Source organism: Esox lucius, chromosome 12 (assembly GCF_011004845.1).
Source record: "Esox lucius isolate fEsoLuc1 chromosome 12, fEsoLuc1.pri, whole genome shotgun sequence".
Classification (NCBI taxonomy): Eukaryota; Metazoa; Chordata; class Actinopteri; order Esociformes; family Esocidae; genus Esox; species Esox lucius.
The window spans coordinates 26503710-26530479 of NC_047580.1; the positions used below are offsets into that span (position 1 = coordinate 26503710).

A 26770-nucleotide genomic window follows, 5' to 3' on the forward strand; every position below is an offset into this window, starting at 1 on the left:
TACTGTGTGCAGCACATTAATCCATGATACTATAAAGTTGTCAAACCTAACACTTGCCGTGATTGATCATTTTGTAACCAAGATAACACAACCATTCAGACGCCTTGTCGGTTTCATCAGGTGTCCTACCAGTGCTCCTCTTGGAAGCTGGTTTCAGGTGGTGGCTTAGAGTGTTTTAATCAGTTATCTAGCACCATTTGAAATCAGTGTTCTTGGAGTGGGAATTGGCCACATCTTCTCTGTGCCTCCACCCATCAACATCAAACCAAACATTCCTGGATGACCGGCTGGACAGACGAGGAAAGAGTTGGAAAAATATACTGTTAATTTAGAGGGCAAACATGTCATTTACTGTTTCCAACAGTGGTGCAAGGAGGACTCCAACACACTATTTGTCCTACAATCAAGGGTGACCGATTTCTTTTGGTGTTCAGAGTCTTGTTGTGTTTCTAGCACCATTTGAAATCGGTTACAATAAAGGACTAAGTCAACTCAACAGACTGAGGGGAATTAAAGCCTGACTTTCTAAGGGCTCTTGTTGCCTCCCAGATAATGCAGTAAGTTTGTTAGTAATGGACCTAGCTTTTGATAAATCATTGACCTGTAAATTACATAATTGTAAAGGTGAAGGACAGTCAAAATCAATATTTACAAATATACAGTGCCTTCCTTAAGCATTGGGGCAGTGAAACATTTTATTCTTCTTTGCCTCTCTAATCTAAGGGCCGGTTTCGTGGACACAAGTTAAGCTTAGTCCTGGACTAAGAAAACAATCTAGCTCAATAGAGATTGCCTATTGAGCTTCATCTTTTAGTCCAGGACTAGGCTTAATCTGTGTCCATGAAACCGGAACCAAAGATTTTCGATTTGAAATGGAACAGTTACTATGAGTTTAAAGTATAAATTATTTGCATTATATGTGTACATGTTGGTTTCATCATTTAGAAATGACAACAGTGGTTTTACATTCCTATTTGTGGGCACCAAACATTGGGGGTGATATACTTGTGTGATGAATGCCTCTCCAGTGAGTTTGGAGGCATTTGCTTGTACTTAAGCAGAAAAAAAACCTTAATGTACACTTGAATGAATTCTGCAGCTGTCAGCGGTTACCTCAGTGAAGAGCTAGTTCCACTGGCAGTCATACATGCCCAAGCCATAACACCACTTTATTTTACAGATGAGGTGATCCTGAGTACCTTTTCATTCTCAACACGAATGCCATCACTTTGCTACATGTTCATTTTGTGTCCTATCTTCACAGTACCTTTTTCCAGAACTCTGTGTGCTATTTTAGGTATTGTAACCTGGGCTTCCTGTATTAAAGCAAACTATTGATTTTCACCTTCCTGTTTAGCATCTGTGGTTCTAATTGTGAGGTATTCTGGTAGTGGCTGAAACATCAGCACTTTCTTGATATTTCTGAAATGTTTTTTTTCAATTTATTATGTTGAGTATCCTTCATGATCCAACTGTAGAGATCTAACCTGTTTTGCTGAGCTCGTCAGTGCTTTACTTATTTTTAATGATGTTCCAGTTATCTTTTTCAGCCTCACTTGACTTTCATTGACACCACTTTAGTTGTCATGTTGACAAAGCAGATTCCAAACAACAATGCCAAGATTAGAATCAACACTAGACATTGGCATCTCTCTTATGCCTTCGCAAATGGGATGGAACACATTTGTCCAAACACTTATGGTGCCCAGAATGAGGGAACAATGTATAAAGTGTTAAATAGTGAAAACCAGTATGTAGGCAAATACAGACAAATAAATGGTAATCTATACATTAACCAGGTAGTAATAGATTTCAAATCCAAAATGATGGATTTGTAGCATCAAAAGTCTTTGTCCAATGCTCATGAAATCATTTTTTTTTTTTGGGGGGGGTTTTCTGGAAACTTAGCAGAACTTCTCAATTGACCCTTAGAGGCATCAAACCAAGACATACTTTAACACATAAGTAACTATTAAAAGATCATTTTGAAGGCCACATCATTCCCCTTTCCTCAATCATCACCAATCTGGATGTGAAATTTTACCTTACTCTCACTTAGGCCCACATTAAACATGCCTGTAAAAAAAAATGGCACCTTAAGATTTTCCACCTAAGATCTTGTCTCACATTCTCTGATGCAGAAAAGTTTCTCCATTTGTTTTTTCCAGAATGTATTATGGGAATGCAGTACTAGGGGGCCTGTCAGCAAATTCAATTAATAAAATACATCTCATCCAAAACAGTGCTGCAAGGATCCTGAGAAAATCAGATAAATCTTCTCACATCACACCTATCCTTGCTGACCTTCACTGGCATCACTCAAAGAATAGACTGTACAATGATCCTTTTACTATAAAGCTATCAATGGCTTGGGACCTGTGTACTGATCTGACCTGCTCTCCCCTACGAACCTCCACGCCCTCTACGCTGTAGCAACGCCAATCTGCTCAAAGACCCAAGAACCCGGCTCCAGAAAATGGGAGGCCGCCCCTGTTTTATTGGACCTGACATCGGGAACTTCCTTACTGACAGCCTCAGGGCTGACAGCCTCATTTTTATCTGATAGTTATATTATTTATTTAATATTATTTTATTATTTCTCATTCTTTTTCATGCACTTTGAGATTATTCCTCTATAATGAAAAGCACTTTACAAATGCAATGTTATTATTATTATTAATTATTATGATTTTTATACAATGTATATATGATTCTAATTGCTGTATGAAGTCTATGGGCTGTAAGCACTTTGGGATGGTGTCATGATGGTATTTTTCACAACAGGTGTTGACTAACAGTAAATGCCTATTTAGAGGCCCTTTTCAAAAAGTGAATAAAGAAGGTAGTAACAAGAGAAATGTATACACAGAAATATGAACAAGGAATACATTTTCACACTGACATTATTATTCATTTCACAGTGGGTTGGTCATTTCAATGTTGGCTAAACACCGTTCAGGAAATCTGATTAGTAATTTGTCATTTAGCCCACCAGGTGGCATGATGGTCACATAAATCACCAGGTTCAGTTCCACTTGTCTGACAAAAAATGTTTGCCCATGTTGCTTTTGTATTGCTTTTGAGTTACTCCCCTCAATGTTCTCAGAAAATGTGAAATTTGGGAGGTATTGTATTGAAAATAGCTTCCGATGTTTCATAAGGAGAATTATGGTAATCTTTTACATTTTCTTAAAGGTGTTTGTTGGTGAGGGAAATCAAAGTTAGAGCATGTAATTAACTAGAGGGGCCTACAAATTAACATGTTTGTATTAGCCTTTTTCAATTACTTATTTTACTAACAAAACCTACTACCAGGGGACTCCCCACACCTTTTTTTTTTTCTTTCTACATTTGAAGTACCTGAGCACAGGGCTAATAGAGTAAATAAAGACACGTCATAGTGTAAAAATTTCTATGGCAGGTCTATGGCCATGTTTATGGTGCTTTATTGTGATCATATCATGATGGATCTAATTAGGAAGTGTTGTCCCTGATCAACACAAAAAGAATCACACACACACACACACACGATTGTCTGAAAGCTGGGGCATGAGATCTTTAAAACAATGTTTATGTAGCAGTGCCTAAGGAGAATATTCTCCTGTCATCAAACTTTTGAAAAGTGAATGCAAACTTGAGAAGAGTTGTCCTGGTGGTCTTATCAAAGAGTACCAGTGTGACCATTCAAAAAGAACGCTACATATGATATCTCCATAGGAAATCACTTTTACACTGAAACAGGTTGAAAACGTGTTTTTCATGTGAAATCTCTACTAGCGTTCTTTAAAACATTTGATTTATGTAAGAGAAGAGTTCTTCTCTTCAGCAATAAAACAATATGCAACCACAGCAGTCTCAGTTTAAGACAACATACTTCTGAGGTGTGCATTCATTAATTAGGTCTAAAAACTAAATACTGTTACTATAATATGGACATTAGTGCAGTAACCCAAATACAACAGATATGAGCAATAACAACCTTTTGTAAAAGTTAATCTGTAAATGACTGCAGTTTAATTTTAAAGATTACAATTCAGACTGGGAAAAAAAATATGATCTAACCACAACATAAGCCATAAAGTCAAATATTCCACATTGATAGCTGAACAGACAGAAACCAAAGGCAAGTACAGCATTACCGTTCCACTGGTGAGATCTGCAATATAACTCTTCATTCTTTCATTAATACTTCATTTAAATCAAAGTGCTCCTCTTAGTGGTGTTGTCAATACAATGAAAGATTACATATTTTAAAAACATAACTAATAAAAATCAGTATGAATGTACTTGCATTTATTTTTATAAATGCATATTTAGTAAAGTATATTGTTACTAAAAATATATACATCCAATTTCAATTATTTTCTTCCTCACACATTGTATTGTTCTAAATAACAACCTGGTTTCAAGAAGACTTGATATGTACAGAAGTGCCATTAGATCTCACAACAAATTACAGATTTATTCTGTTGCAAGGACAGCTAGAATGAGACCAAGCAATTAACAAAAAGGGTCAGTGGAAAATGTAAATACAAATATAATACGAAATAAATCAAGTGAAAAACTGCAGAATGTTTGGTATTTTCCATTGATAAGGCATAAAGTAGAACCCAGCACATTTCACATCGAAGGTTCTCCTTCTAGATCAACCAAGACCTATGGATCTTGTTAGAAACTCTTGCCCTGAACTGAAGTCCGCGTTTCAATTGTTTGGAATGATTTATGTTAAATTATCTGACTCAAGTGACAGTTTCATTGGAAAACATGGACTCATGATTTCTCTCTGGTAACAACACATTAGACCATTGTAATTTGTAATCTTTTTACTGTTTTTCTCAAAAGAAAAGCATTTTAAATATAGTATAAATACAAAATAATACAATCATGCTAGAAGTCCAAATAAAGATTCCAAAGCTGGATAATGAGCCAGAAGCCTGTATCCCTTAAACAGTTACAAAACACAAGAATAATGCATCGTTTCTATTGGCATTCATTTAATGAATTAAACTAAACTTGGTAAAAGCCACTAATTGTAATTTAACTCTTGTTCCAGCTCTAGGGTATGAGTGTTTGACAAATCTGCAACCTGCATGTCTTTTCTAAAAAACCCAGGTCTGTGGATCAGTGGCCGGTCAATGGACAAATGCCTGCTGGTCTGCAGCAGATTCCACTAATGAAAGTCTTCTTGATTACAGTGCAGATTACGTCATAAATCAGCTATAAAATGAACCTCAAATTTCATTATTTAGTAGATTGCACAGTGTTTTCAATCTTGCTTCTACAAATCGGTTGCTAGCGTTCGAATGGTAGGAGCTATTTGCTTTAAATGACACTTTCCATTAAGCCATTATCTTATCTTGACCCTATTCCTGTACAGCGCTTGTGTAGGACATGTTAGAAGGTACTTTGGAAAAAAACATATGGAGGCAAAGTGTGTCTTCTTTTCAACACACAAATAGATGATCTTCTGACACATTTCAGTTATAACTAACCAGAGGCCTAATCCTCCAGATTTACAATTTGGTTTATCAAATTTTTTAGGTGTTATTAAAATTGTTGAAGTAGTCAATGGCCAAATTCAAAGTATCGTAACATTCACATTTTAGTCATTAAGCAGTGGCGATTACCCAACTTATTCTTAGTGCATACATTGATATAGCTAGATGGAACAACCATACAACACCATAAGAGTAAGTACATCCTACTCACAGCAGCAGTCAGTGCTGATTTATTTTAGATGCTCTTTAAAAGGTTTTCTGAAGTTTCATAATGTCCAGGGGAAACAGGGTCCCTCACTGGGGTCCCAGGACTTTGAGTTCACTAAGCAGGAGTTTCCCTGCTTTAAGGGTGGGACTGGCAAGAGTTGGCAAAACAAAGAACTGAGGTCGCACAATTGTTGAATACCCTCCAATGTTTCCCAAAATAGAAAATGAAATTGCTTTAATGGAGCATTTTATTACTAGTGTGTTAAGATAGTAGACATTATAGAAAAATGGCTGTTTTCAATAAAAAATTTAAAAAAAGTGTTAAATCACTTTTTTACTAAAGCAGTAAAAGGCTGCCAGGCTTTTGATGGTTAATGGAAGTTTGAGAAAGGCTGCTCCAGCAAAGCATTGTGTTGACCCTAAGTGACAATGTTAAAACACTGCATACGACTGCATTGCTGTGCAGTGAGTATATTTGATATTTTAAAAGATATGACATTCTTTCATTTATTTATTTTAGAAGTGGCAAAACTGGCTTTGTGGTGAACGGCGGCTCTAAAGGCAAGTATGGAAAAACATTACAACACTAGCAATGAGATAAACAGGTTCAGATAAAGAAACAGTATTCCAGGAACAGAATAGTGAGTAATACGGTCTGGCCACTCCTAAGGAACAAGCTTCATTCTTCATTGTTAGGTTTGAAGTCATCCCGAAATGGCAACTCCTCCTAGGCATGTGAAAGGATATTTACCATTCCTAGTGTTTAGGACGCGATGCTGCATTCATAAGCAGGAGGGTGGTACAATCAAGATCTTGACAACAGCCAGTTCCACTTGGCTCTTTTCCATTCAAAGAAGTAGGAGACTAAGCGACAGCAGAAGACTTGGAACTGAGAAAGGAATTACACAAAACAAAAAAACAAAAGAATACACAGTTAGACTCCCAAAAACAAAGTGCACATTAATAACATTTATAGAAACATCTTTCAAGCCAATAAAAACAAATGCCAAATCCAAGTGGACCTGTGGAACACAAACGGGATAACATCTGTTGGACTTCGACACATGATTTAACAGAAGCCACTATTGTCAGGTTGAAGCAAAGTTCAATAAGCCTTTACGCTCACCTATCAAAATGAAGATGTAAATGCAAACACACATATTTCTTATCTAAAATTAAATAGAAATAGTGCGGTCAGAGGCCCATCTTCTTACCATAGCCGGATGGTACAGGCTACAGCTCTCTGTCTTCAGAGGTTTTAGTGGCCACATTTCCTGAGTAGCCACCTCGAGAGCTGTAACCCAAAAGTCGAGCACTGGTCACCATAACTGTATTTCTAAATGACCAGGCGGCCAACCACCTTCACCCCCACAAAAAAAAAACTTGCCCCACCATGACTAACTATCCCTCAGGACCTCTTCAATGACAGACACACCAACCAGCTCAATGTTTAAGAGCATTCTGTTGAACACATTTCTGACAACATGACGGCTGGGGTCACTTGGGCAGCTCCACTACTGTGGATGGTGTGTGCATATTGATATCAAAGAGCAGAAAGCTTTTACAAATTGGAAATCAGGCAGCGTTTGAATGAAAGTAGCACCAGTGTGTGTGTGTGTGTAAGCACTCAAAAGAACATGAAAAAGAGCGACAAACATATTAGTCATCACAAAGAAGAAGACGAGGGGAGCCCAAGACAGCAAGCAACTCTGGATGGGGTTAGTTAACAAAATAAAAACTTCTTACCGTTTTTTACATTTGTAGATGATAAAACCAATGACTATCAAAACACCTGGAAAGCAAAACCAACCATATGTTGAGTTTGCAGGAGCCTGACCAAAGACAAGGAGTTGCCAGAACATGACAAAACAAGGCCATCCTGTCTGACATCCACCCGACCACCCAAAACCAGGCAGCCCTGCCTGACATCCACCCGACCACCCAAAACCAGGCAGCCCTGCCTGACACCCACCTGACCACCCAAAACCAGGCAGCCCTGCCTGACACCCACCTGACCACCGTGTTTTTTGCCTTTTGCATATACGTACTTGACCACTCAAGTACCCTGCACACTGTAGTGATGCTACTGGCACTGACTGCATAAACACTTTCTGTTTCTCTTGTTTCTCAAAAGGACTTACACATTTTTATCTTATTACCATGAAACTGGATGCAGTACTTTTGGGAAAGAGCTTGTAAGAGAGCCTTTCACTAGTGTTTTACACCGGCTGTGTCCTGGGCATATAACAAACGTTGAAACCCGTTTCCACTTGTTAGCAATATTGGTAATGTAAGGTCATTAATACTGGTCTGGAATAGCCTACAGGCTTTTCTTCTACTGTTGTCATCCACATAGAACACATATCATTGAAAAAACTTTTGCTGCTACTTACAGAAAACTCCGAAAACACCACCCACAATTTTTCCAGTATTGTCTATAAGAGAAAGAAATGTTAAGATGAATTTACAATAAAGATAAATCATCACTAAATAATGTTTGAACCACATAAGACACTAAAAATGTTAGTGTAACATCAGCACATTTAAGACAGCCACTGGAAGAGAGCTTACTTTCAGGTTGAGGGGGAACTGTCCCGGCTTTACCGTCTGTTATAGAAATGATTGAATTTGTGGTTAATCAGTGCAAAACACACCGAAACTCATTTACTAAAACTGTTAACTGATGGAGGATTAAAAAGAATGAGATTGGGTGGTTGGTAAACGGTGCTCTGTTACATTCAGGTTACAGTACATCATGTTTTAAGCAAAAGAAAGTCAGGTGGGGAAAAAACACAATTAACCACCACTCGGTGGAAGTCGAGATTACTACTGTAGCTATAATTCAATTGAAGTTGAGATCTACATTAAGTTTGAACACAAATAACTTGGTGGATTTACTGAGCATATTAAGCAGGGTGTACTTCATTTTAGCAGTGATGATTCTACAACTCAACCACTGACTAGGGCATGAAAATTGGAGTGACTTGAAAAACTCCAAAGGCCCGTCACTCTAACCTCACTGGAATATTATTTTACCACAAAGAATGGTCAACGTTAGACTAATGAAGTGGTTTTAGTGGCCACATTTTTACCATAATACATTCCCTCTATTCTAAAACCAAATATGAGAATATAGATAATTCAACTGGCACTGTGATTTCCTGCAGGCTTGACTGGTTTGCAATGTTTACAGTACAGACTTTTTTTGGTTTTCCAAATTTCACATTCTGAAAAGTTCCCTTTTGTTTCCAATAACCTACTTAGCGATGTAACTAAGCAAAGAGCGTTGCCTGGAAACTATCACCAGGAATCTTCGGATTTCATGAACATGCATTGCTTACATCGGACTAGGCTACGAGCTACGACCAGTTTTAATTTTATTTGGTCCAAGAACTGTAAATTACTAATCATAAAATCAGACGTAGCTACGCCCAACCTAGCATTTAAGATCAACCTGGCCGAGGAGACCTCCAGCCGTTCCATGTATTAGACGTGTTCTAGAGCTAGCACACTGAATCAACGTAACTAATCATTAAGCCCGAACTGCTTGAATCGGATAAGCTAGTTATGGGCTTTAACAATGGCCATAAGACCTAACTGCTCTTCCCCAACATCTGCACGTAATCAAGGACAGACTGACTGAAAAAAATTCAAATTAATCTTGCCCTAGATAATTGAGGCTATTCTAAAAGTAAAGGGTTTTGACACCGTACGAGATGGGTGTACTTTATAAATTAGCCAATGACTGTACATAGGGCGGTCACAATTATGATATTTAAATGGACGATTAATTGTCACACAAATAACTGTGATTAATTATTTATATGTCTACATTGTAAATTTTATCTCCATATTATAGTGTAAGACTAATAATATTGTAATAATACACATGGTGCGTCTGAAGAGGGTTATTCAAATGTATGGCGTTTGGACTTTTGAGCACAACCTTTCTGCAGCAAATCCAGCAATTTGCCTCCTCCAAATTATATTTTCAAACATTAATATGCAATGCGACAACAGAGATTTCTATCCATGCATTTTAATGCTCATTATCTAATTAGAAAATATGGATGGAAATGACAAAAATCGACATAAAATATTAGTACAAATATTTCATACACAAAGATAATACCATAAAAAGGTGAAAAAAGAGTTTGTCTATTACATAATAATATTGTGAAATTACATAATGCTGCAGGGCAAAACAATTCTTTCTGCATGCTCTTCTGCACCCCTGGGCTAGACATCCTAATTTGATGGAAATTGACTTAATTTGCATGGTATTTGTGGAGACGTTTCTAACATTGCCCTAAAAATCCCTTATTCAGATTGGAAACTGTGCAAATACTGTGCAAAAAGATTGTCATAAAAGTTTGTGCGACCTGGCTCAAATAATCGCAGTGAGGCAACAGCACTAACGGCACAGTATCTCCAGTCCCTCTGTACATTTTGGAATTTTTCAAAGGATTTCGATCTTTATGGCACTATCCTCCAGAAGTTTGCATTTGAAATCAAACAAGTCATTTAAAATTAAAGGGCCAATATATAAACTTCTTGTGTTGTAATGCAATGGCACCTAATGTAGCGTAATAGATCTTACTAAATTGAGTGTCATAGGTTATACATATACTCACATATACTACCTTGGGGAAGTAAAATCCCTTGTTAATTTCTTAGTAATAGCACACAGCTAAAAAAGAGAAAGCCAAATTCTGTCCAAATACTTTTTTGCCAAGCAGTATGAAAGTGGACTCTACCTTTAGTTGTGGATGGGGTTGTCGCGGATGGGGGTGTCTTGGTAGAGGTGGTAGTAGTGGGCTTTGTTGTAGTAGTAGGGGATTTTGGAGTAGCTGGAATGGCTAAAAGGGCACGAAATAAAATTAGGCCAGTAACTACTCCTGTCCAGCCTGTCACAGAACTTCATGGTCGTGACCGGCCAAGAGGATTAGTCAGCTAATGTGGTCTGAACAGTGGAATGGTCATGAGTGAAGCAGCGGATGTTAAGGAAGTAAAGCAGCACAGTAGAACATAGGTTTGTTTGAATGGATTAGTGGATGAACACTTGTTTGTCCTTCATAGTAACAAACGCTGTTACAAAAACCCTGCAGAGGCGATCAGCAAGGAATGGATTACAGAGATAAATGGAAAAAGTACCCAAATCAAAACTTCTAATGCATACAGGGATTTAATGAAATCAACAGGTCTTACCTATGCATGATGGGAAATCAGCTGACCAGCCATTCATTTCACATGTCAGAGAGGCCTGTCCGTTCATCTTGTATCCAGAGTTGCAGCTATACTTGACATAGGACCGGTGTTTGTAGGGTGGTGAGCCCCCTTCAACCCGGAAACCATTCTCAACAACTGGAGTAGGACATGAGACCTCTGCAGACATAAGAACAGACAGTTGGAGGCATGTCATCATTTGGTTACAGCCAACAATCCATTTTGTGACCCACCTCTGAGCTCAACGTTGCATCAGGGTTTTTAGAATAAGCTCACAGTACACATTAACCATGTCTAACAGATTTCGGCTTATTTGTGAAAATGCCAACTTTAGAAGGACCGGGAAATGCAGCCTTTAAAGCAAAGAGGGATGAAGGAGAAAATAAATAGCCAGATCAATTTCAAATAGTTATATTGTTGCTTTTTCTTCTTAAAGGAATAACAAAAGTCAACCCCAGAGTGGAAAAAAGAGGGACCAGGACTCATACAGAACAAAAACAAAGACAGGCACGCCAGCACTTAATGGGGAAAAGGAAAGCAACAAAATTCACCTTACAGTATGACCATACACAGACATTGGCAGGCATGACGTTACTACAAAGACATGCAATCTAGACATAAAGCTACTTGGGTTAAAGTACGTGGGTTGTGCGTGTTGGATATAGACTTTGGACTGTCCACGTCCTGTCACTGTGTGTCAGCCAAGAGCTGCCTCCCCCCGTGAATGCTGACACCTGCTTAATAACAGAGAGGTGGTTAACTCCCATGATGTTTCTGGTGTCTGATTCCTCTGAACTCGCACGCCGGGCGGGGCTGCTGCTGGGTCACAAGTTTTGGTGAACTGTCACTATCCATGTATTTTTCACATAAGGTCATCAGGACCCTAACCTTGCTAATGCCTGTAGTAGAGGAAGTCCATACAGCTCAAATTAAATCCCAGTGAGCAAATAATTACAACAGTTCAGTGTGAAATGAAAATAAGAGGCATTTTAGACATACCTATGCAGGTAGGAGGAGATGGCTGGAATTCTCCATTCTCAGAGCAGCTTATAGATGAACTTCCATTCATTGTGAATTCCTTTTGACAAGTATATACCACGACGTCTCCATATTTGTACTCTTCTTCTGGTGGGGTTACCGGTCCACCGTTGAGAATTTTTGGGGGCGGTCCACACATCACCACTGCAGGAGAGCACAACATCAGCTATAAACAGTTGTGAAAGAACAGGGCTGTCACAATGACTAAAACACACATTCATGAGGTTAATCCGCAGTCCCATTTAGCTATTGGTTGACCGTAATCTACCATTTTGAGTCAACATCATTGACAATGAATGTATTACTCAATTTGCTAACAAGTCTTTAATGGCCTGATACTCAGCTATTGATCATCAATGCAATAAAAGATTACCTGAAACATTTAGAGCTTATCAAGACTACACTTATCTAGATCAGAGGCACTAAAATCAAGACCTCAAAGCCAGTTCCACTCCAATTTTTCATTTCAAGCCTCTCATCAGGGACTTATTGAAATGAAGTAGAACACAAAACCAGCAGGCCCCGAACATTGTAGGATATGATTTGAGATGATCTAGATGAACAACCCTTGAGGCCACAATCTTTTTTTATCGTGTTAAACAGATGAAAATCTCAATTGCCTCATGGTATTTTCTTATGTAGCACCCTTTCCTGACAGGATCCTTCCATCAGGAAAGGGAACTACGTAGGTGGCAACCGTGTATTTATTGAGCATCCGTGCTGCCAGGTTTTTACTGTCAAATTATGGGATTCTTTTTTACAGAGTACACTGTTGGGATAAATTAAAATAATCCTCTTGTCCCATATTGAGATATTTTATCATACTCATGACAGAGTGGTAGGCTACCGGAGCGAAACCAAGACATTTACAGCTTTTTATTAATCAGCCCAAGCATATCAAATATAGAAGTATAGAATATTAACCTAATGGTAGAGTGATGTAGATTTTTAGAAAGAGCAGAGTGCATCAAGCAGCGCTTTAAATGGGCATACAGTGTCGTTTCCCTCTCTTTCAGGATCAAACATACAATAAACAAATAGGCTTAATGTATTTTGATTTCTGAATGTTGTTTGTGAAATAATAATGAGAATCAACAGTTGTACACTAAAATAATCAAAAGTTCAGACAAATATGATGCGTTTAGCTTTACAAAGTTAAGCCTCAAAGTAAGCCTCTGTTCTGGAATCACATCTTGACAACCCAACAAAAGAACAGACAGAGTTACCTTTTTAAAGTTCGAATAGTCTATTCCTAATATTGTCAGTTATTTATTTTTTATTAATATTGCCTAAAATATAACATCCCACTTCCAGGAGAAGAGCTTCAAGTAAGCAGAGAAAAATATATATGTGATGATATGTAGCTTTATTCCTGCCAATTGCTCCATGCTCACACCTCATGCAATTATAAGAATAAATAATAAATATAAAATGAAATCTTCTCCACCCATAATGTTTAGACTATATTCAGCAATAGGCCAATTTATCAAAAGAATGGGCCCATTGTCACAAAACAGCACAATGTATGTTGAATTAGTGATACAACAAAAGTACCATCAGGTTGCAGCAGAAATAGCGATAAGTTAGTGTTCACAATATTAATCAACATAAAAAGCATGCAGGATGCACAACGTTTTGCCAATTGGATGGACCCCTAGCTTGTGAGACAAAAGTTGTGATCTGTGTTGAAATGTAAGATCCATAACACTGGAGGTGCCTTGTTGTTTAAACTCAACATGCTCATTTAAATGACCAACCTTCACATATAGGAACTCTGCCACTCCAGCCTTGGGACTTACAGGTCCTATTACCACTGCCCACAAGGTTATAGCTGAAAAATAGATATAAACAATGACACAGTATTTGGATTATTTATTTTAGGACAGCAAAGCTTACTACAGAATGTTCACAGCTCAAATGTTGATCAAGATAGTAATGACAAATCGTAAACAGAAAGGGATTTAACGTTTTGCCGGACCGCTAAAGTGGAGCTGGCCAATAAGAGCGAATGTTCCTTACTGAGTGAGTGACTACCCATTGTTAAATAACATAGTAGTTAGGGATGGGGACTACCATATAAGTGACCGACATTTGATCCTCGCCACGGACAAAAAATGTGGCATTAGGATTATTTTAGGATAGACTAAAACTTATCTGGCTACAAGCCTCAATAGCTAAATTATAGTAAGCCTAAAGTAAACCTGTTAAATCGTGATGGATGAAATGCACCAACAACGAATACATTCCTCTAAATTTCAATTTACATTGCGTAGTTCACAATGCGTAGTGGAACGAGCCATAGTCTGTTTTTTTCATTACTGTATATCTATTAGCTAGCCATCTAGAGCAATCTCAAATTTAATGCGTTAAATGTAGTGTAGCGAGCCTGTTAACCTGCTGTTTGTTTGGATGTTAGCTAACGTATGGAACTAGATTCAAGATCTGTGGAGTTTCGACCAATTGATTTAAAATGCAGAAGTAAACAGACACCACATCTCTACACACGTATCACATGCAACAACACTCGCTGTTTAAAGAGCGTAGTGGTTAAAGACACAGTCTGCCACAAGCGTGCCGCACAAGCCCTGAAAAGTGAAGCCAAAACGTCTCGATCGCCCCCTGGTGAGTGGTCCCAGTATAGGTCATAAACCCCGCCCTCCCCATGTTATTCAATGGGACGCGAGACCAACTAAACAATTAAATTACTCTTCAAATATATTTTTTCCGAAGCTGGTTTCTGTCATTTACTGTAGTTTGTATCACCCTAATGTAAATTCAAGAGTTTGTTTTTAAAATAAGTTTGTTTTTAGTTAGTTATTTAATGCTCTAAAAACGGTGGTGTGACGTCGTGATTCACAGCTGTGATTGACAGCTATCTGAGCCAAGGAGCCACTGAATCTTCGGAGGACTGAGGAGATTGGAACTTTACATTTAATCTCTAAATTTCTATAATTTCACACGGACATAATGGTTTGTTCTGCAGTACATTGTGCAAACCGATCTGGCATTTCCAATCGATCTTTGAATTTTTTTCGGTAAGTTAAATTTATAAGCTATTTAATTAGTAAATAAATGTAATGGGCTAGCTAACGTTAGCTAAAAGACAACAAGCCTCGTTAATAGCCATGTTAATAGCTAGCAGGTGATCGTTAGCTAGAAGTTACCAATTATTTTTGTATTATGCCTATTCTAAATTAAGGTTAAACATGATGTAAGTTAGGCTATAACATATCGTCTAGGTTTAACAAGCAAAGGTTGTACTGTACTTGGACTTGCGATTGATTACGGTATGCGCATTCTGCGAGGGAGAGTGAGGGCGGGGCACAGGGGTGAGGCCGTTGATTTCGCGGCTTTAGGGCTTTACTTCCTTCTCGCTACTGCGCATAACTACTGCGCAGAACTGGTCCCAAGATCGCCATCTGCGCAGACGCAAGTCCAAGATGTCAGCGCCGTATCAGGACACTGGTGGCTTCATTTTTCACCAATGGAAAAGAGCGAAAGGGCGTCGTCCATTATATATACAGTCTATGGTCTGCCACATATGAAACCGTAGATCGAATACAGCCAGGGGTAACAACATTCAACCCTTCTAATCACAGGCTGGGAAAATTGTGGGCTGGTTCCTTTTCTTGTTTTTAATAGATTTAGAAAGCAAAGCCCTGTACTTACCCAACGTCACATTTGGTATGAACTGTGGCACCAAAATCAATCCCGTTAGGAAATTCAAAATGCCCGTTCAGAATTTCTCCTGGGGAGCCACACGACCTTACTGAAATAAAAAAAAACAGAAAACCAGTCAGACTTTCATGGACGCAGAACATCAAGTGTAGTGTGAAATACAGAGCTGTTTTATGCCAACATTCCAATCCATATCCAAACACCAAGAAGGCATATAACGTCATGTGACAGAGTGGCAAGTAGTCAAATGTTAGAACAAACAGGCCCGGATTCTAGGTTCTGATTCAACATATTTCAACTGTTCAGAGATTTATGGATGGGAATACATACAGATTGAAGCAAATTCAGACACACCTGCACTTTTGTTGAATATATCACAATATGTTGTCTCCCTAACTTTTGGAATGTGGCAAAAAAATGTGTTTTTGTTCCGTTCAGGTTACAATTTTAAGTGAGAAAATAAAGACACAATTATAGATATTCAGAAGCTAGCTGCCAGGTTGTAGGTTGAATTCCCACAAGAGCCAAAAAGAAAACGTAATGTTAAAAATAGTTCCATAAAGTATTCTTTAAAAAAAAGTACACATATTTTAGATGGGAAGAAATATTATGGATGTACAGTTGTGCTCATATGTATGCATACCCGGGCAGAAATTGTGAAATTTTGGCATTGATTTTTAAAATATGACAGATCATGCAAAAAAAAGCCATATATTATCACATAGTTGTGTGGCTATGATAAGAGAAATTATAATGATAACAGAAATCACCCAAATGGCCCTGATAAAAAGTTTACATAACCTTAAATGTTTGGCCTTGTTACAGACATACAAGTTGATACACACAGATGAAAATTGTAATTAAAGGTGGCTTTTAAAATTTCAATTAGTGTCCCTGTATAAATAGTCAATGAGTTTGTTAGCTCTCGCATGGATGCACTGAGCTGGCTGGATACTGAGCCATGTGGAGCAGAAAAGAACTGTCAAAAGACCTGCGTAACAAGGTAATGGAACTTTATACAGATGGATATAAAAAAGGATATAAAAAGATATCCAAAGCCTTGCAAATGCCAGTCAGTACTGTTCAATCACTTATTAGGAAGTGGAAAATTCATGGATCTCTTGATACCAAGCCAAGGTCAGGTAGGCCCATAAAGATTTCAGCCAAAACTGCCAGAAGAATTATTTGGGATACAAAGAAAAACCCACAGGTAACCTCAAGAGAAATACAGGCTGCTCTGGAAAAAGGTGGTGTGGTTGTTTCAAGGAGCACAATCTGACGATAATTGAAGAAAAATTTGCTGCATGGTCAAGTTGCCACGAAGAAGCCTTTACTGCGCCAATGCCACAAACAAGTCCTGTTACAATATGCCAAACATCCCCTTGACACGCCTCACAGCAACTGGCACACTGTAATTTGGAGTGATGAGACCAAAATAGAGCTTCATGGTAACAACCATAAGCACTATGTTTGGAGAGGGGTCAACAAGGCCTATAGTGAACCTAATACCATCCCCAATGTGAAGCATTGTGGTGGCTCACTGATGTTTTGGGAGAATGTGAGGTCTAAAGGGACAGGGAATCTTGTGAAAATTGATGGCAAGATGAATGCAGCTTGTTATCAGAAAATACTGGCAGACAATTTGCATTCTTCTGCACGAAAGCTGTGCATGAGACGCTCTAGGACTTTCCAGCACGACAATGATCCTAAGCACAAGGCCAAGTAGACCCTCCAGTGGTTACAGCAGAAAAAGTTGAAGGATCTGGAGTGGCCATGACAGTCTCCTGACCTTAATATCATGGAGCCACTTTGGGGAGATCTCAAACATGCGGTTCATGCAAGACAACCAAAGACTTTGCATGACCTGGAGGCATTTTGCCAAGATCAATGGGCATCTATACCACCTGCAAGAATCCAGGGTCTAAATATTACAAAAGACTGCACGCTGTCATTGATGTTAAAGGGGGCAATACACAGTATTAAGAACTAAGTGTATGAAGACTTTTGAACAGGGGTCAGATAATTTTTTTTCTTTGTTGCCATGTTGGTTTTATGATTGTGCTATTCTGTTATAACCTACAGTTAAATGTGAATCCCATAAGAAATAAGACATGTTTTACCTGCTTCTTTACAAATGGTACATATATTACCAACTCTCCAAGGATATGCAAACTTGAGCACAACTGTATATCTATATCTGCATCTGTATCAATTTGTGAGCAGTGGGTAGCTAAAATCCTGAGAAACATTACCTGACAGTTTAGCAAAGAAATTATAAATTCACAAATACTGGAATTACTTTTGCATTTCAGTTTCACTTCACTCCACACGCCATCTGTACAGGTGATTGATCTAGACCCTCCTGCAGAGACATATCCAGTGGAACACACAAAATACACTTGTTCGCCATTCGTAAATGTATCTCGATTAATGAAGGAATCGGACAAAACCATGTTGGGCCCTCCTGTTGGTCTGGAGCAGTCCTGAGCTGAAAAATGGGAAGAGAAAATAGACATTACATTAATAACCAAGGCAGACACACACAGAAACACATTACAATAAAAAAAAGTTATTGTACAGACAAGTAGTCAGTTGTGGCAAACTGAGAATGCAAAAGCAGATGTTTATTATATACACTGCTCAAAGAAATTAAGTGCACACCTTTATCACACATCAGGTCTTAATGAAGGAAATATTTAAGATCAAAATCTTTACTGTACATTGCGTAATTCGTTGAGAACAAAATGACATAACGGTCAATATAAGCAATATAAGCAAAAATCATCCACCGATTGAGGGCTGGATTCAAACACGCACCAAAAATCAAAGTAAACAATTGAAATAGCAACTCATAATGTGACTCAGTAGTGTGTATGGCCAACAAGTGCCTGTATGCACTCCCAACAACGCCTGGTCATGCTCCTGATGAGATGGCGGATGGTGTCCTGGGGCATCTCCTCCCAGACCTGGATCAGGGCATCAGTGAGCTCCTGGATATCTGTGGCCCTACTTGGTGGGAGTCAGATGCTCCGATACATAATATCCCAGAGGTTCTCAATTGGATTCAGGTCTGGGGAACGTGAGGTCCAGTCAATGGCATCAATGCCTTCGTCATCCAGGAACAGCCTACACACACTGGCCACATAAGGCAGGGAATTTTCCTGCACCCAGAGGAACCGAGGGCCCACCACACGAGTGTAAGATCTGACAATGGGTCTGAGGATTTAATCCCGGTTCCTAAAAGCAGTCAAGATACTGTTAGCACATGGAGGTCTGTGCAAGCCACCGAGGATATGCCTCCCCAGACCATCACTGACCCACCACCAAAATGGTCATGATGGATGATGTTGCAGGTAGCATAACGTTCCTCATGGATGCTCCAGACTCTTTCACGTGTGCTCAGTGTGAACCTGCTCTCATCTGTGAAGAGAATGGGGCACCAATGGCGGACCTGCCAATTCTGGTGCTCTCTGGCGAATATAACAATCAAGCTGCACAGTGCTGGGCTTTGAACACAGGTCCCACTAGAGGATGTCGGGCCCTCATGCCACCTGCATGGAGTCTGTTTCTGACAGTTTGGTCAGAAAAACACCCACCGGTAGCCAGCTTGCGGTCATTTTGTAGGGCTTTGACAGTGCTCCTCCTGTAGCTCCCCACACAAAGGACCAGATACCGGTCCTGCTGCTGGGTTGATGCTTCTACTGCACTGTCCTGCTCTCCTTGTGTAATGGCCTGACTCCTGGTATCTCTTCCATGCTCTTTAGAATGACTGGGAGATACAGCAAACCTTCTGGAGAAGCAGGACTACCTGTGCAACCTGAATGGGCTCATGCTACCAGTAGTGACAACGATACTAGAACAGTACAAAAATATAGAAGAATCCGTCAGGAAGGATAAGGAGAGAGCAATTGTCTGTGGCCACCACCTGCAAAACCATTTCCTCTTTGGGGGTTGTCTTGCTGTTGCCTCTCCAGTGCACCTGGTGTCACTTTCATTTGCACCAAAACAGGTGACATTGATTCACAATTGCTTGTTTCCTAACTGGACATACTGATATCCCTGAAGTTCAACTGACTTGGTGTAATACTGTGATTTGTGCCGTAATTTTTTTTGAGCAGTGTATATAACCAGACCACTTCACTTTCTCCACATTTGTCATGTTATAGACTGGATTTATAATAGATCACCTCTTTTACATGAATCTACACACAATACCAGACAATAGACCAATTGATTGAGAGATGCTCAATGGGATTCAGAAGTCCATGCGTTGACTGGGCCACTCAAGGATATTCACAGACTTGTCCCAAAGCCACTCCAATAGAGCACTGTTCTGGTTTATTGAGTTTAGATTGCAAAAAGTATCCATTATAAATTAAGTAAATAAGGCAAAATGAGGAGAAAGTGAAGAGCTCAGATAAAAAAAATATTTTTGGGATATTCATCTAACAAGAGGATCCGTGGGTTAGGAGTGGTTGTAGCCCACATGTGATTGTATTTGCAAAACACATGGATTGATGCAATTAATAATACCATCCTGCCAGGTAAGCAAGGACAACTTATGCTTAAGATTGAATCTACCAAAAGACTGTAATTAGCATAGTCCATCAACATATCAGTGTATCCTTACTGCTTAGCCATGTTTTCACAAGAGTTAACTGCATCATAATAAACAAATGAACATAAGGGTTAGGGTTACCTTGAATACTGAGAACCAAGGCCAGCTGGATCATCCATATCTTCAAAGTACCACAACAGACCTTAAAGGCCTGCATGACGTCTTTATCAGTAACAAACAGTATTTCCTGGATTGGTTGGATTGCCTGTCCTGTACTCTGTACTGTTCGGTGTCCTTGGATATCCACCTAAGAGGATGACCTTCTCTTAATATCCAATTGTTGATACCACATGTTGACAAAGAAATACACGTCGCTAATCACACAAAACAAGGTTTACCTGGCCATGGGTGGTAACATAGATAACATTATTACCTTGAAAATAACGGACGACGCAACCAGGCGTCGGGTTGTGTTATTAACTAATACGTTTTGGTTCCTACAGTACAGTACAGACGCTACCCAGGTGGACCATTCGTTAGTCCCGACACTATTATACAATCAACATTATGGCCAGTGGCCTCTTAGTTTTACATCATGTTAAGGTGTCCGGGAAACTGTCCGTACATCACGAATTATTGTTCATTCTATAGGTAATTAGTTTTTAGAAAATGTATTCAGAACAACAGTGCTATTTAAGATAGCTAGACATCTGACATAAATTAACGTTACTGAACTCTGGAACCTGAACAGTAAACATAAAGCCAGAAAGGTTAGCTACTGTAGTTAGCTTAAGTATACCGTTGGCTATTAAAGCTAAATCTGCTAGCTGGCGTAACACGCCAGAATTAGTTATCAATATAAAATAAATATCAGATTCAAAAATACCGTATTGTTGAAATGGTCTGTACACCTTCCTCGACTCGACAGCAATTCTGTTAGCTAGCACGTACGTCGACGTTTGTCACTCCCTTCCGGTCGTGGCTGTACTGTTACTAACAGGAACTGAAGTGTCTAAAAACAAGGCATTTCGCCAGCGGATGGGTGTGGCTTGTTCTCGGTACAGTAATCTTTGAAGCGGGCTCCTTTGGTCTAAGGAAATGTGACATTCAAATCATCCATGTCTGACGTTTACAATTTTCTGAATATTACATTCAGATTTATTCTGCCAAACTCCTTGCTCACGTTAACATTTCAAAGTTTTACCTGAACTACATTCTTAATCCATCTAATGGGTATTGTACACATTCTTCAAGTTAAGTGCAATTAAATAATTGAAAGACAACTAAAATTAGAAGTAGGCTTTCTGGCCACCAGCACATATCGGCTATGTTTTCAATAATTCTACAGAAATTATGTTGTGTCAATAAAAACTATACGTTTGTTGTATTATTTATAAAATGTCTCTGCACAACCTCCCGATAACCCCATGGAAAATGTCTCCCTTCGACGTGATTTAAGGCTCCGCCCTCGGGCGAAATGGTGTGTTTTGGTTAGACCGTTTACGATGACGACGACGGTATAATTAAAATTCGTACGTCATCTTCCTCTCGGACGCCGCAACCACACCTACTATTTCCCGTTACTCGTTTCTAATATTACCTCATTGGGTCAGGCAGTAATACATTCCTTTCTATAATAGGCTTAGCTTGCTCTGTCAGAGAAAGGGCGCTCTTCGATTCATAGAAATATATACAATGGGTTGATAGAGCAATAGTGGCATCGAGCATGTGAGCTTTATGAGTCAGACCCTTTCATAATTTCCTGCCAAGCCTTTTAGCCCTGACACAGTATTCTCACAAATATGTGGGTATGGTATTCATATCCTGTATGAATGTTTCTAAGCAGTAAGATACTATATACACTCTGGTATTTTAATGGGTAACAGTATCACTTCCTCATGGATAGTTTTACTCTAACCAAAAATGTTAATGGAAACGTTAGACCAAAAATATTACTTACAGAATATTTTATCCACAATAGCCTACATATACACCGATAAGCCATAACATTATGACCACCTGCCTAATATTGTTTTATATTGCTGCCAAAACAGCCCTGACCCAACAAGGCATGGACTCCACTAGACCTCTGAAGGTGTGCTGTGGTATCTGTGCTGTGGTAACAAGATGTTAGCAGCAGATCCTTTAAGTCCTGTAAGTTGCGACGTGGGGCCTCCAAGGATCGGACATGTTTGTCCAGCACATCCCAAAGGTGCTCAATTGGATGGAGATCAGGGGAATTTGGAGGCCAAGTCAACACCTTGGACTCATCGCTGTGTTCCTCAAACCATTCCTGAACCATTTTTGCTTTGAGGCAGGGCACAATATCCTGCTGAAAGAGGCCAATACCATCAGGGAATACTGTTCCCATGAAAGGGTGCACATGGACTGCAACAATGCTCAGGTAGGTGGTATGTGTTAAAGCAACATCCACATGAATGGCAGGACCCAAGGATTGCCAGCAGAACATTGCCCAAAGCATTACACTGCCTCCGCTGGCTTGCCTTCTTCCCATAGTGCATCCTGGTGCCATGTGTTCCCCAGGTAAGCGGTGCTCACGCACTGCTATGGAGCCCCATACGCAACAAACTGTGATGTACTGTGTGTTCTGACACCTTTCTATCAGTACCAGCATTAACTTTTTCAGCAATTTGAGCTACAGTAGCTCGTCTGTTGGATTGGACCACACGGGCCAGTCTTCGCTCCCCTGTTCACTGCTTTGGTTCACTGCTTTTCCTTCCTTGGACCACTTTTGGTAGGTACTGACCACTGCAGACTCGGAACACCCCACAAGGGGCTGCAGTTTTGGAGATGCTCTGACCCAGTCATCTAGCCATCACAATTTGGCCTTTGTCAAGGTTGCTCAGATCTTTACGCTCGGCCAATTTTCCTGCTTCTAACATATTTAACTTTTTTGGAGAAAAAAATTCACTTGCTGCCTAATATATCCCAACCACTGACAGGAGCCATGATAACAGGGTTATCAGTATTATTCACTTCACCTGTCAGTGGTCATAATGTTATGGCTGATCAGTGTAGATATTACATTTTTTGGTAAAATGTTTTAATAAGGTAACATTTGTACATTTGTAAATGGTTTAAAGATGATTGAATCATTTCACAGTCCATTATAAGTCATTTACAAATAAAGATATAATATTCGTAAAAATACAATTAAAAAAATCCTAATCCCCATTTACTAACACTGTACAACAAACCTTTATTCATCATCATGCAGCATTATTTTCAGTGGTTACACAGTTCAAAGTTTTCTCACGTGTGGGTGTGATGCATTATGGCTCTGTTCTAGGAAGGACAGAGCAATAATGTGATATCGTGTGATATGCTCATGTGATATACTCATGTCCTGGCCAAAATGACAAAACATACATTATTCAATCAGATCTGCCCTAACATTTTACCCCATACCAGATTCACATACCATCTGGTAACAAATTCTATCAACATGGTCCATGTATGTTAAACATTCTGGTACTGCTTGGGAGAGCAGCCAAAAGATAGAAAATAACTTCTGGTCAACTGTGCAGGGAACGTTTAAAAGGAACTACGCCCATCCTGTAGTGGTACAAGCACTCCGGAAAGCAGTAGCATACACTGCTGGAACTCCTATGTCACATTATGGCACTTGATTACCTAATGATTACCTAATGATTACCTAATGATTACCTAATGCAATATAACCATGAAAGGGTTTATAACGGACAGGCATATGTTACGATATTATAAAGTATTTCTATACAGTTCTCAAAAATACAGTGCACATAAACGTAATGCTGGGGTTTCAAGTTTAACGTAGAGGCAGATCTAGAGGGTCTGTCACGCTATGACAATGCCTCATTGTGTGAGTCTACTTCCTGGTATGGATAGAAATATATAATTATATTGCCACACCACACAACTCAGTATTTGTCCCTATTAAGAACATTGTTTTTTAAATGACTGATTAGTTCTTAGAGTTTATCTGTGATTTAAACTCTCTCCAGTGCACCTGTTGTCACTTTCATTTGTACTAAAACTGGTGACATACTTTTATGCTTCTTAACTGGACAGATTGATATCCCTGAAGTTTAATTTATTTCAATTGGTGTTAAAGTGGGATGATTATGAGTCACTTAATTTTGTTGGAGCAGTGTATCAACACACAAGCCTTGGATTTATGGTGAATAACACAAGATCTACTGTTACTGTTGTATATTCTATACACATAATTTGTGAATTATATTTGGTCTTTCCAGATCCTGATAGCCCTGGATCTATTCATCGGTCATTCCAATCGTTTTGTTTGAGTGGGAGAGAGAGCGTATAGGTTACAGCTCCCAAACTTTTTCAGTTACTGTACCCCCCAATTTTTATTTTTTTAAAATGTTTTCATTAACATTTTCCTTTTCTTGTTCATTATATGTTTAGACAAAAAACTATCAAAATTCTGTATGTTTTGCAGGGTTTTCTTTCTGGGGCTCAGCATGGGGTTGGAGAGTATTTAAAATTTTTATAGATGCAATTTTGCAGTCCTTCCACTAGAGGCCCTAATACTGCACTATTTAAGGGATGAGAAAAGGGACTGTTGATGGGTGATTGTTTTGTGGTGGCCAAGTTTCATCCTTCTTAGTTTGGGATTTTTATTTATTAGGAAATCAAAGGAAAGTTGTATTTTATTACCCAACAGAGAGAAATCAAACTCAATTAATCAGATTTTATTGTCACCTGTCATTTCCTTTCCAGAAAATTAGAAAGTCATCTGAAACTTCCAGAGTAGTCAACAATAAGAAATTGAGGTTGTGTCGTACTGATTGAACTCAGACAAAAATGTTATTGTGCATGTGCAGCATCTCCCCTCCACGACCCCACACATGACTTAAGTTCACTCACAAAATAAATAACATTTCAGACAAATTAAACAGATCTTGAAAGCATTGCATGCTAATGGGGAATGCAGTCAGAGGTAAAAAGGTGCTGCATATGACTGTGCCCCCAGTTCCCTTGCTGAAGCCATGAGTGCACATTTCAGTTTTGCAGATCTTTCTGGTCTGCGACCTGTCTAAATCATACGAAAACAATGATTTAGAAGAGGAGGAATCTGAAGAAAAAGATGGAGAATACAACCCAGAGCACGATGCATCATCTTCAGATGAAGAAGAAATCCCACAATCTGAAATACATTTTTAATTTGTTTTCCTCATGCCCAGGACATCGCCTCAACATTCAAAACGTTCATCACACCAGCCGTCGAAAAAAAATAAATCAAATGACACATTTGGAGTGTTTCCGTAATCATGGAGAAAACTGGGAAAGGCTGGATGAGATTGCACAGGGTGCCTTCATAAGGCTGCTAATCATAGCGGGTGTGTATAGGTCACGAGGCTACATGTAGTCTCTGGGATACAGAGTGGAAGGGGCGATTTTCCGGGCAACGATGAAACTGGAAGACTTTCACAATCTCTTAAGAATGCAACGATTTGATAACAGTGAGTCAAGACCTGCGAGGCGTGTGAGGGACAAACTGGCAGTCATAAGAGAGGTCTGGGAGAAGCGGGTGGAGCGGCTGCAACACCTCTACAACCCTGGGCCTGAAGTAACAGTGGATGAGCAACCGGTCCATTCAGAGGTCCATTTTTATTTTCATATCTGAATTTTAAGTGATTTTTCACAATTCATTTTATGTATTGCTGTAATATCATTGATTCATGAGATTGTTTTCTGTGACAATGATACTAATTACTGATAATCTCTTTTATCAAAAGGTTGCTGTCCTTTCCGGCAGTATATGCCTAGCAAGCCAGCAAGGGATGGCATCAAGATATGGGTGGCCTGTGACGCACAATCCAGCTACACTTGGAATATGCAAATCTGCACAGGGAAGCCGACCAGTGGAGACCCGGAGAAAAACCTGGGGATGCGGGTTGTGGATGATATGACAGATGGACAGAGGCGGCACCATGTCACGTGTGACAGTTTCTTCACCTATGAACTCAGCCAGTAGCTCCTGAAGAGGGAGATCACCTTGGTTGGCACAGTTAGAAGGGTAGCCTGAGCTCTCCCCAACACTCCGCGCAACAAGGGGGAGAGAGACCTTCTCATCAGTTTGACTTCACAACCAGCACTGCAGTTTCTTACCTCCCAAAGAGGAACAAGGATGTGGTCCTCCTGAACACACTGCACAAAAAGGCTAAGATCAGTGATCGTGGCCCCTGTTCATCTTCCACTGCATCACTGTGTCCTCATGCAATGCCTTCTTGATCGGGAACAACATCAACACTACCTGGATGGCTGAAAAGCGGAACAAGAGGGTGTTCCTGGACTAGCTGGCAAAGGCACTAGTAACCCCACACATTCAAAGGGAGTGCCTGCCCCACACAACAGCCTCTGCAGTGCTTCTGAAAACTGTTCAGGGGCTGAATCTTATCCTGGTCCACCTTAGGCTGCAGGTGGGGCAGGCAAGAGGAGGATATGCTAACTCTGCCCACCCAAAGGACTATAAAACAAACACCATGCTGCACATGTGAGAAATACTTCTGCAAAGTCCATGCACACACACTGTCCTACA

General features: G+C 39.5%; 1 protein-coding gene and 1 long non-coding RNA gene across 6 annotated transcripts in view; both read right to left on the reverse strand.

Moving 5' to 3' along the window:
• Positions 1–3405: 3405 nt before the first annotated feature.
• LOC114828773 (complement receptor type 1-like) overlaps positions 3406–26770 on the reverse strand; it is a 99966-nt gene continuing 76601 nt past the window's right edge. Inside the window, exons 10-18 of one of the 5 annotated variants that reach the window (XM_034295817.1) lie at positions 13727–13800; positions 11931–12113; positions 10914–11090; positions 10463–10564; positions 8277–8312; positions 8099–8140; positions 7452–7497; positions 6920–6999; positions 3406–6594 (exon numbers count right to left, since the gene is read on the reverse strand). In XM_034295817.1, coding sequence (XP_034151708.1) covers positions 6939–6999; positions 7452–7497; positions 8099–8140; positions 8277–8312; positions 10463–10564; positions 10914–11090; positions 11931–12113; positions 13727–13800 — 721 coding nt within the window. In that variant the 3' untranslated portion in view covers positions 3406–6594; positions 6920–6938. The remainder of the gene's footprint in view (positions 6595–6919; positions 7000–7451; positions 7498–8098; positions 8141–8276; positions 8313–10462; positions 10565–10913; positions 11091–11930; positions 12114–13726; positions 13801–26770) is intronic. The other 4 variants (XM_034295818.1, XM_034295815.1, XM_034295819.1 and 1 more) reach the window with 4 other exon arrangements.
• On the reverse strand, positions 20474–21594 carry LOC117595371. Its single transcript, XR_004576574.1, has 2 exons — positions 21092–21594; positions 20474–20512 (listed from the first exon to the last, which is right to left on the reverse strand). It is a non-coding gene; the product is annotated as an uncharacterized LOC117595371 (long non-coding RNA).